Genomic DNA, 12,859 nt, shown 5'->3' with positions numbered 1-12,859 from the left:
AACCAAATATGAGTACATTAATAAGTGCTTCTATTGTTGATTCATTATTATTGTTATTATTAAATTGTAATATTTTTAAATGTATTAATAATTTTATATTTGATAATTGATAACAATCAGAACCTAATTGATTATTATTATTGATTGATGTTGATGGCATATTTAATATATGTTGTGCTCTATTTAAAAAATCTATGATATTGTTATTATTATTATTATTATTAATTCTTGATTTAATTAATAATTCGATTATAATTTTATTATAAACATCTTTAAGAATATAACATTCATTTTGAAGTATCCATTCAAATTTTAATATTTCATTCCATATTCTTTTCAATTGTGAATCCTCAACAGATATTGATTTTAAAATGTACAACATCTAGAAATTAAAAACAAAGGACTTTAATTAAAAAAATAACAACATACCTGGTTTAAGTAACCGAGGACTCATTATAAATTGATTTTCAATATAAATTTAAACTAATTAATTTTCATTAATAAATCGAAAGACTCTGATTATATTTTCAATATAATCCAATTAATCTACGGAGGCCCAATGTTAAAATTGACAAAATTGCTATCAGAAAACAAAAAATACATTGTTAAAGAAGGAAACAAGTCAAGAAACATAGCGTTTTTTGTTTACGGCTATTCAATGGCTAAGTTAACCGAAAAAATTCGCAAGTGTCAAAAACACGGTTTTTTTGCGATAAAAAAAAAGTTAACGTCCAATGCAAAAAAAAAAATGGGAAAGTTCTAGATCTTAAAAAAACTTATCGATTAACTTAGAGTCTCATAATTTCTACTCAAGACATTGGAGAGGCTCTTGGATGTCCACATACGCAAAAGCATGAGAACAGGAATTTTATCCGATTCACAACATGCGTACTGTAAGGGCAAGTCTATCGAGACAGCTCTGCATTCACTTGTGGGTACAATAGGAAAATCATTGACCTATAAGGAATACACTTTGATAGCCTTTCTAGACAAGGAGGATGCCTTCAATAACATCAGGCCGGAAAATATAATCAGAACACTGTATGATCTGAATATCGAAGAACCTACCACTGAGTTTATTTATCTTTTGCTTAGAAGCAGAGAGGTAATCTCCGAAATGTTCGACTCGATCATACATCGATATGCAGGGAGAGGTACACCTCCAGGTGGTGTACTTTCACCCCATCTATGGAACATTGCGCTTAATAAGTTTCTCCTTAAACTGGAAGGCTCGGGATGCAAGATAATTACGTACGCAGACGATGTAGCGATATTAGCATCAGGGAAATTTCCTGATACCTTATCAAACATGATACCATCTGCACTAAAAGTTCTAGCACACTGGTGCTCCAACTCTGGCCTTGGGATGAACCCTCACAAAACAGAGTTGGTACTCTTTACAAGGAAATACAAAATTCCCTCCATTATCCTCCCAAAGGTAAGGGGGGCGAGCCTTAAATTATCGCAAAGTCAAATATCTAGGCATCATCCTAAACAAAAAGTTGCTATGGGGACCCAACGCCCTGGAAAGGTCCCGAAAGGTAACTGTGGCATTATATACCTGCAAAAAGGCCATCGGAAAATATTGGGGCTTAAACCCGCAAATAGCTCACTGGCTATACATTGCGGCCATCCAGAAAATTGCGAAGCCGACGAGCTTGGCAGAAATAGCACAATGCTGCCGGACACAAGCATCAATAAATATCCGGGAGTTTCATTTGCGAACTGCAAGTTGCTCCTCAAAGAGGATATCTTAAAAAGGGCCAATCTTAGATGGAGGGAGGAACGTACTTGTGGTACTACAAGACAGATATGGTCTGAGTACAATCGCAGGCGTTCCGAAGATCTTATATCACTTCCAAGGACCAATGTTCGCAAAGTTGTTGCGGCTATTACAGGACACTGGTGGGCGGCAGGCATGTTGAACGCCTGGGCCTGGCAGTGTATTACGACTACTGCAGGAGCTGTTACAGTGGTGAAGAGGAGGAGACAATGTCTCATTTTCTCTGTCACTGCCCAGCTCTTGCCATGAGGAGATGGTTTTACTTGAGCCAGCCTCTCTTTGACGACCTCTCCGACCTAAAGTCCGTCGACGTCAAAGCTCTCCTGCTGTTATTAAACAGCTCCAAATGGTTCATGGAGTAGTGGCCGGGGATGGGCCAATTCTTTTTCGGTATCAGAACGGACCCTTTGGTCTAAGTGTGTCCCACCCCAGAACAGCCACTCTAACCTAACCTAACCTTAGTCCGATTTGGATGCGTAGGTATGGAGAAAATTTGAAAAAATGATCGAAAATAGTCGTTTTTACATTTTCTTATAACTTTTTTCCTTTTTCGATTTTAAAGTTGATATTAAGTGAAGTTATGAGTAATAGGTTCTATCTTTAATTTTTTTTAGCAAAAAAATTTGAAGTTTTTTCGATATATTGCATTTTTTTGAAAAAGGACACCTTTAGTAAAAATTTTTCTCTTGGTCAAAAGATTATGGTAAACTGGTCGAAAGACTATGGTAAGTTATAGAACTCAAAAAAACCTATCCTAAAACGTAACGTACGAGTTTTACTTTTTAACGCAAAAAACTAATCCCAAAAAAATTTACTTTTTCGTTGCCCGATTTCGCAAACAAAAATTAAAAAGTTTCACTTGCTGCTAAAATATCATGCTCGAAGAAGTCTAGACGAAGAGATTAAGCCCCGGAAAACCGCTTTACTGTAATCCCTCGACCAAGAGGGAAAGTTTTTAAATTTTTTGCAAAAAAAAAAAAAAAACTGATTTATTATTACCATCCTTATAACTGAGATTTATAAACCTATAACTTCACTAAATATCAACTTTAAATGCGAAAAATAAAAAAGTTATAAGCAAATAACTATTTTCGCTCATTTTTTCAATATAAATTTAAACAAATTATGGTTAATCGAATATGGTAAAAAATTAATCCGATATTTGAACTTTAAATTTTTCCATATTTGAACTTTGCTGATATCTGATATCCTTTGAAAGTGTTACATAAAAGTAATAATAAATAGTTGATTCGTGACACCAAAATACTGAGCTGATCTCTCTTGATTTAAATATGAAATGTCAAGGAGGGCTTAAGCATTATCTTAAAGCTTATCTTATATATTTAAACAAGCAATTCTTGTATATATACAAGGTGTCTAGCCTAGTCAGCTACATATGAAAACCTTTTTTTATTATAAAGTTTACGTAAAAAATTTATTCTTTATAAAAAAACTCTGCTTTCAAAAATATTAAAATTCAGCTATTCACTTTTGACATCGAATATCCAAAAATATTAATAGTCGTTTAGAAATGTAGACCATGTAGAACACATAATAAGGAAAACGGTTTATGGAATCACTCCTAGGATATGTAGGAGTTTATTGAACAATTTTGTAAAAGAACAATTACATGTAAGGAACACGAAGGTGGATACGTTGAGGCAAAAACGGACTGAAAATAACTGTTTTTACTTACGTCGACAATAATAAATTTTTTCCATCAATTTAAACCCCAGTCACAAAGCGATAAGAGATTATATATATTTTTTAGCTTTTACTTCAAAAACAAAGGTTTAAGCTTTCGAGTGAATCCAGGTTTATTTATGTAAGGTTATTATTTGAGGAGATACGGCAGTACAATGTGAAAAGTGGCTATTTTGTTTTGTCGTCGAATAATTAGGTCTTAGAAGCTCTTATAAAAATCAATATATAAGCACATTCTATTTTAAATAAAACCTAGCTAGATCGATTTTTCGCTCCTAAAACCCCTCCATATTAAGCGTGTGTTACCTAACAATACCATAAAATGAAACCTAGCTAGATGGATTTTTCGCTCCTAAAACCCCTGCATATTAAGCTGTGTTACTTAACAATGCCATCTACCGAAACCTATCTTTAGTATCTCAGTGTCGGTAAGGCAGTTACTTCCTCCCAATTAAAAATAATAATAGTATTACTACTTACCAATAGATGGCAGTAAGAGTTACATTTTTCAGTTTGTTTCAGTTTTTCCTGAAAACACAGGTAAAACAACATTTTCTAAAAATGAACTCTAGCTAGATCGTTTTTCGCCCCAAATAAACCCCTGCATACTAATTTTCATGAAAATCGTTGGAGTCGTTTCGAGATTGCTGATTGATAGATATATATATAAAAAAAATTGCTCGTTTAAATATATAAGATAAACAAGCTTTCTATTGTACATACTCAAATTCTCGTATAAATACTTATGCACTCCGTGTACGCTTTTAAAATTCATATCAAATTAATTAATAAATTTTTTCAGCACTTCAGTCTTGCGCATAAAATATTAAAGAATGATAAAAATGTTTAAGATATTAATTCAAAAATTAGAAATTACAAGCTAGCGGATATTATATATTTCAGATCCAAATATTTTTTTCGCCGAGATATATCTATTTGATATATCAAGAAAACTAAAAATTTATTTAGTTCATCAAATTTTTTTCCGTGCAGTATACTTAAAGCTAAAGCTTACTTAAATACTCGATCTACTCCTAACTCTGGTCTCTACCATGGTAACTTACCTGTAATAATATACCATGAATACAGTTAGTTGTAAGTTGATCCGATGTAATCAATTCATTCAATAATTTAATGAAATATTTATCAATATTTGAACGATCAAGTAATGGTACTATTGCCTTTGCAGCCAATTCACGTGTTTTGTAAATTCTATTTTTACAGCATTCATTTAAATATGGTAACAAAGATGAAATCTTAAATAAATAAATAATAAATAAATAAAAAAATAACCTTAAGAAATTTTAACAATCAATACAAACTATCAGCAAATTTTCTGAAATGGACAAAACAAAATATGCACTAGTTAATCATCCATATTTATTAAATCAATAAAAATTCTAAGGTTTTATTGATAGGTTATCACATGTAGTTATGATACACTATTTTTTTATCATATTTAGTAACAAACGAACCTTTTTCCTTTGATAAAATTGTTTTCTAGGTATATCGACTTGCGGTTTTTTGCATTAGCTTCAAAAAATTATCCTAAAAAAAGTCTGTATGGTTTAAAGCGGAACTTTTTAGTTTTAACCTCCTTAGATTGGGGTGAAGGATTTTTAGATCGTAAAGTAAATCAGATTGAATAAAATAACTTCAGATAGAATAAATGATTTAAAAAAAATCAAGTAACCCAAAGTTTATGATATTTTTATTAATAACCTCTTTTACGCACCCCCCTTTTCCGGGGGGTGCAAAAGTCTCAAATGAAAAAGAAAATTTTTTTGCAAATTAAGACTTTTAATGGCGAATAAGGAGATTTTTGGAGTCGCTGATCTCAAATTTTTAGTCAAACTGTTTAATTTGTTACCCCCTCCCCACTTTTAGTTTACATAAGTGGAGCCTCCAAAGAAGAATTACCATTTATTGCAAATTAAGACTTTTAATGACGTATAAAAAGGTTTTTGTGGGTTGCTGGTCTCAATTTTTCAGTCAAAATATTGACTCTTCCACTTTCTTAGCTCATATAGGTAGTCCCCGAAATTAAAAATACCATTTTTTTTATTTAAATTGAAGCCGTTTTAAGGCATGCAAGAGGGTTTTTAATGTTGCTGATCTTGAATTTATGATCAAATGGATTCAATTTTTACCCCTCTCCTTTTTAAGCTTACATAAGTAGACTCCCGAATTAAAAAATCCATTGCTTTGAAAATTTTAGCCTTTTTAAAGCATGTAAGGGAGTTTTTAAAAATAAATGTATTGTCCCTAGATTTGTTATCAAAGAAACAAAAAAATTTTTTAAAGACGATTAAAAAGCAACAAAATGGTAATTTCAATTCATAGAATCACCATATAGACTTTTTTTAGGATAATTTTCTGTTTATGTTTTCTTCCTCAAGTAAACCGCCTTTGTATAACATCCCACACTTGGGCCCTATCTATGAAAAATGAGACACCGAAACAATTTTGGTTATTCATTACATCGTAGACTATACAGGGTAGTCATTTCATGGCTAATAGCTGGTTTTGTAGTTAACCAATAAAAAAATAACTTACATAAAAGTTGCAGAGATTGATGAGAGAACATCAGGTTCAGACATCAGATTGGACCTAGTTCTTCGGGTTGCTTTAATAATTAATTTAGATCCTAAAAGGTAAGAGATAGAATAACACTTTAAATTAGAAAGTTGATCCTCATAAAAAAATTTAAAATTTCAGTTAAAACATAGTAAGCTTTCGGAGGAAATGCTACTTTAAAAGAGACTCTGACTAAAAGTTGTTGAGGGCAAAAGAGGACAATCGCCTGTGTCCATGACTTTGACCTATTAGTCTAAGAGGGACATGCAAGTTTTACTTTCGAACAGGTATATGAGTTTTCTGCTACGGAAAATAAAGATTTAAGGTTACTCTAACAAATGCCGGAACATCAGCCAGGCAACCGGGGGCCGTAGGTCTCAGCGGAGAGTCAAACATGCAAAAACATGCAACGAACATTCTGATGGTTCGTCAGAATGTTAACAGATATGTTAAAAACAGGTTGCCAAAACATCAGCCAGATAAGTCTGAGTGGAAAGCCAAACATGTAAAAAAAAATTTTTTTTTGGCAACGAAGAGGTACGTGGTTGATGTTTTGTCAGCAGGTTAAAAGTAATGTTAAAAAAGTTTGCCAAAACATTAGCCAGGTAGCCGGGGACCGTAAATCTGAGTGGAAAACCAAACATGTAAAAAATTTTTTTTTGCTGCTTTTCTCTCTCCACTCAGATCTACGGTATCCAGTTGCTCGCCTAATATTTTGGCAAACTGTTTTTAATATTATGACAAAACATCAGCCTCGTATCTGCCCGTTACAAAAAACTTTTATTTGCATGTTTGACTTTCCACTCAGACCTGCGGTCCTCGGTTGCCTGGCTGATGTTTTGGTAAATTGTTTTTAATATCTCTGTTAACATTCTCACGAAACATCAGCCACGTACCAGTTCGATGCAAAAAAAAATTTTTTTACATGTTTGGCTTTCCACTCAGACTTACGGTTCCCGATTACGTGGCTGATGTTTTAGCAAACTGTTTTTAACATCTCTGTTAAGATTCTGACAAAACATCAGCCACGTATCTGTTAGTCGGAAAAAATTTGTTGTACCATGTTTGGCTCTCCGCTGAGATATACGGTCCCCCGTTTGCTAGGCTGATGTTCCGGCATTTGTTAGAGTAACCTTGAATCTTTATTTTTCGTAACAGAAAATTTACGTACCAATTCGAAAGCTTGCATGCCCCTCTTGCTCTAAAGAATTCTAATCTCAGGGTTATTTGATATTGATCTTTAAATGATCTTGAAAATTAACCTGGGCTTAAATGTTATTTATACATACAAATGGCGTTTATTGTCCTTGATAAATTTTGTCTAAAACATTTTTCAGTAGTAAGCATCTTTTCTTTCGATTAAATGCAACAATGGCATATTTTTTAGTCGTATTTCCTTCGAAAGCTAACGATTTTAAATTGTTTTAAATTAAAAATTTTAGTTTTTTTTATGAATAGTTGATACTTTTATCAACTTTTTAACTTTTAACTGTTATAATCTAAATTGATTATTAAAAATCTTCCATCAAACTCTGTAACTTTTGTTTTAGTTATCTTTTGTTTGGTTAACTACAAAACGAGCTGTTAGCCATAACATATTAAAATGGTCCACACCCTGTATGATAAAAATCTAAAAATATAAAATAAATTTTAAAATTCTATTTCAAGTTTTCAGTTTTTTTAATCTGTTTTTTAACACCCTGAAATAGTAGCCGACAATGTTATTACGTCATTCGGCTGTGTAAACTAAAAAGTTTAAATTATAAACAATTATTCCGGTATCTCAGGCAGATATAATTAAAATTTTCCAGACAAAGTTGGAAAAACCTGGAAAAAATTTCTTTTATGAAAAAATTTCCTCAGGAATTCCGAAAATCTCTTTAGATGCCTAACAACATGAGCTTGGCCTCGCTGCAAAATAAAATTATAAATACTTTTGTTCTAATTAATTTATTAAAAAATTAATTCATACCTTTATTTAATTAGTTGAAATTTGTTTTAGTACCATTTAATTGTTCTCAAAAATTCATATGTACTGTAATTTTCATAATTAAGAAAAATTTGAAAATTATTAATTTTTTAACCGCTCAACAGATAAAAACAATTTTGCAAAAATATCTCAACATAATTCTCAAACGGCATCAGAATCTCCGTAAAAAAACACATATTTAAAAAAATAAGTTTGTTCTAGGTCTCTTAGGAGTCGAGATACAAAGAATTCACGATTTCAGCAATCATAGTTAAATTTTCGAATATTTTTGCTTGAAAATCTTCAACACTTCATTATATTGCCAAGCAAATCCTTAAGTTACACCTGTACTATTTACTAGTTTCGTAAGAAAAGAATCAGTAATATTTACATTACCTTAGGTCACGCTACTCACCAAAAGTGATTTTGTATATTTCATTATAATAATAGAAAAACAATTACATTTCTCTATATACAGAGTGTCCCACGGTGACCGCCGCCCATTAGAAGTTTCTAAAGAACCAGACATAACAGAAATTTGAAAATTGGTATTCCACCATAACTGCTTGCGATAAATCCGCCTAAAATATTTTCAGCTTGTGACACTTCCGGTTATACCGAGAGTTGATTCTAAAATCGTTATTTCAAATGGAATGCCCAATTTATTTTTACATAACTCGCTTAAGTCAATAAATCTGAGTATCTTTTGTAATAAAGTGACCCCCCCCCCCTTAATCGTTAAGATTTTCGAAATGTGGTGGTATTCAAATTTTCAGATTTCTATTATGCCTGGCTCTCCTGAAACTTCTAACGGGCGGTTACCATTGGCATCCTGTATATAAAAGAAGAAAATGATTGACTGCTCGATGAACGCACAGCTGAAACCACTGGATCTAGAAGTATGAAATTTTGCACAAACGTTTCTTAAACAACGTAAGTGTGCACTAAGAAGGGGCTTTTGGAAATTCATTTATAGAATACATTGAAATGAATTATTATCATGAGCAAAGCCGTGGGCAAAAGCTAGTTTTACATAAATGTTTATTGCGATCAATTTCAAAATTGGCTGGGATATTGTTTGTTTCAGTTGCAAAGTTGATTTAATCAGTTAAGCGGGTTAAAAAATTAATAATTTTCAATTTTTTTGTTATTATCAAAAATATAGAGTACATATGAACTTTTGAGACCAATAAAAAGGTTCTAAAATCAATTTCAACTAATTAAATAAAGGTCTGAATTAATTTTTTTAATAAATAAATTAGAACAAAAGTAGTTATAATTTTGCAACAAGACCTCTGCTCATCTTGTAAAGCATCTAAAGAGCTATCTATTATTTCCCATAGTTTTTTCATTATGATAGATTAAGTTTATTTTATTTTACAGTACTTCGAAATCTGGACTCAAAAAAAATTATTTTTGAATTTTTTTACAATTTAATTTTTAATAATTTAATTTTGAAATATAGTAAAATGGCTTTCTGTGAAACTTTTTCTAACCCATCCTAAAATGTTCTTTGGATCATTCTGATCAAACCTTTCACGGTCACAAAAGTTTTTAACTATTTGTTTCAATAGTTTCGAGCTTTTAGTATATGACTAGGAAAATGACTTTCTGTGAAACTTTCATAATCCATCCTAAAATATGGTCTTTGGAACATTCTGATCAAAATTTCTCACGGCCACGAAAAATTTATAACGAATAGTTTTCGAGTTACAGGTTACATAACTATAATGTACGTGTAGCTTTGATCACCCGTAGCTCGAAAACTACTCGTTAAAAATTTTTTGTGGTTGTGAAAACTTTTGATCAGAATGATCCAAAGAACATTTTAGAATGTGTTAGAAAAGTTTCACAGAAAGCCATTTTTCTACCTGATATTGCGGGGTCCTTTCGCTTCTTAAATTCTATGTTGTAGCTCATAACGAACAATTTGAACTTTATTTGAGTACTTTATGATGTCCAGAAGTGGAGTTATAAACAAAAATCTGGATAAAAATGTTCACTTTTTTTATAAATTGTTAAGTAAACAAATGAATCCGATATTTGATCGAAGCAAAGATATTTTTTCCGAATTCCTCAGAAAATTTTTCATAAAATGGAATTTTATACCGAGATACCGGATTAAATGTTTATAATTTAAACTTTTTTATTTACATTTTAAATTTTAAAATCTGAATAAAAATTTAAATGCTTTTAATGGCACTTATTAATCCAATTAATCTACGAAACGGATGACAAAATTGCTATCAGAAAACAAAAAATACATTGTTATAGAAGATAACAAGCCAAGAAACAGCGTTTTTGTTTACGGCTAATCAATGGCTAAGTTAAACAAATTTTCTTGCGATTAAAAAAAAGTTGACGTCCAATGCAAAAAGAATAAATGAAAAAGTTCTAGATATTAGCAGTACAACAATGGCGGTGATTCATGACGTTTCATGACGCCATTGATTCCTCTACAGTACTGCGGCAGTGTACTGGTAATCTATAACGAAACGAATGTTTCTACAATAAGAGCTTTGAACAGTGCTCGCAGTGTATAACAGAACGCACCCTTTATATAGGGATTTGTAATAAGTTCTTCGCCCTCCCCCTTCAACTTTAGAGTTTATTCTTGAAATCAAAAGAATTCAAAATTCCATATAACACGTGCTAGAAAACTGCCCCCTTCGGAGCTACAACTATTAAATATTTCGCACATCATTTCGAATTTGTGCCGCTATTAGATTTTCGATAAAATGCAAAAAATAAAAGAGAATTAATTATTAAAATTTTTACGATAAATATTTTTTAATAAGTTTTCCTTTATCTCTAATGGTTTTCGAAAAAATATCCCTCTCAGATAGAGCAAAACTGTTAGAAAACTCTCATACAGATGGAGCAAAACTGTTAGAAAACTCTCATACAGATAGAGCAAAACTGTGAGAAAACTCTCATAAAAATACCAACATCTTTTGTTGTCCGAAACCTTTTTTCGAATACTCAACCATATCGATAAAAATCCAAAATAATCCAAAGGCAGGCGTTTTAGGGCTCATTTTATATGAAATTTTTGTTATGGTTTTGTGTCAATATTCGAATCAATGAATACATAAAATAATCAATCCTAAGAAGTCTTTATGAACAACTCCAATTTTATGACTTTTTTTGTTTTCTTTTTTTTCTTTTTTATTATTTAAATTATTTATTTTTTTATTATTTAAATTCAGAAACCCGACTGATATAGAAGTTTGGAATTTCGAGAGAACATTGATTTTATACTGTAGTAGGCCAATAAAATTACGGATTGTACGTGTTGTTGTTGGTGACAGGTGAGAAGTGGTTTTAATCTCTGGGCGGGGGTGGGGGGGGGGGTGTACTCACATAATAGACATGTCGAGTCCACTCGCCCGGAACTTGGGGACTGGAGTTATTAAACAAATTCGGCAAAAAATTTTTTTTTGTTGTAAGCGATGTAACTCGTAAGTGGTGCACTTTAGGATACTGGTGCTATGGAACTTTTTGTTCCTTAGATGTTTTTCTAGAACCTGAACAAAAAAAATAAACCAAAAAACAAATTTTTGCGAAAATATGCGAAAAATGCCTAAAAAAAGGTTTTTTTTCAATTGAATGTATTTGTTTGCAAATAATTGATTTTTATAAAATTTACACCTATATCTTGTAGTTGATACCCAATTCTATCTTGCACTAGGTGTCTGAAAAAAGTGCTTGACTTTGAGCAGGCCGCAAAGTCTGAGTTTTTATCTAATCGCAATCTGTTTGACGGAAAACAAAAGTTTAATTTTATTTAGCAATTTTGTTCCCTATACCCATATTTAATAGTAACAACAATTACAGCGGCTTAAAAAACGACGAAAATTCCTTATTTACAAAATTAAATTTCTTAACAAATTTTCACCTTAACGAGATGCGGTTTACAATTTGCTTCGAAAAGTGAATCGAAAAAAATATTATAAAAAAATAGACCTCTCAAGCACGGTTTGGGACAAGCTATGGCCTATTTCGTTTTTTTTAATCCGCGTTTGTGATCTCGTAATTTGTTGTTATGAAAAAATCTAAAAAATGAATTCCCTAAAAACATTTGATGATAACTCAAGTTTTAAATCGTGCAAGTAATTCTTCAGGAGAAAAATTAAAACGAAAAATGGAAAACATTTTATGTGATAATCCATTGCCTATCGATGGAATAAAAGTAACTAAAGGAGACGGCATAAAGCCGTTTATTTTGTCAAGTCGCAAAAAAATGCCGGCAAAAAGTCGCATCTGGAGAATTTTAAGAACAAAGTTGAAAATTCACGACAAATACCAACGTACATCAGAACGTACGTATCATCACCAAGCAGCACAGGTAATACACAGTTTGATTTTTAAATCTTTGCTTCGTTTTCAGACATGACACTTCCAGAAATTTGTAATTTTTTTGTTTTTCGTAACAACAAATTCAAGGTCATAACCGTGGTTTAAAAAAATGACGAAATGGGCCATAGATGGTACCAAACCGTGCTAGAGAGGTCTATTTATTTAAAATTCTTCTTGTCTAAACGCTTTTCGAAGCTAATTTTAAAACTGCATCTCGTTAAGTTGAAAATTCGTTGTGAAAATTGATTTTGCAAATAAAGAATTTTCGTCGTTTTTTAAGCCGCTGTAATTGTTGTTAATATTAAATTTGGGTATAGGGAACAAAATTGCTAAATAAATTGAACTTTTGCCCTATTGTTTTCCGTCAAGCAGATTGCGATCAGATAAAACCTCAGACCTTGCGGCCTGCTCAAAGTCAACCACTTTTTTCAGACACCTAGTGCAAGATAGAATTGTGTAGAAGCTAT

General features: G+C 31.7%; 1 protein-coding gene across 1 annotated transcript in view; it reads right to left on the bottom strand.

Moving 5' to 3' along the window:
* Nucleotides 1–4,230: 4,230 nt before the first annotated feature.
* The window catches only part of LOC123298948 (thyroid adenoma-associated protein homolog), a 75,739-nt gene continuing 67,110 nt past the window's right edge, over nt 4,231–12,859 (bottom strand). Inside the window, exons 16-17 of the mRNA XM_044881048.1 lie at nt 4,552–4,743; nt 4,231–4,248 (exon numbers count right to left, since the gene is read on the bottom strand). Coding sequence (XP_044736983.1) covers nt 4,231–4,248; nt 4,552–4,743 — 210 coding nt within the window. The remainder of the gene's footprint in view (nt 4,249–4,551; nt 4,744–12,859) is intronic.

The sequence above is a fragment of the Chrysoperla carnea genome, chromosome 4 (genome assembly GCF_905475395.1).
Source record: "Chrysoperla carnea chromosome 4, inChrCarn1.1, whole genome shotgun sequence".
Classification (NCBI taxonomy): domain Eukaryota; kingdom Metazoa; phylum Arthropoda; class Insecta; order Neuroptera; family Chrysopidae; genus Chrysoperla; species Chrysoperla carnea.
This window is presented reverse-complemented; position numbering and strand designations above follow the sequence as displayed.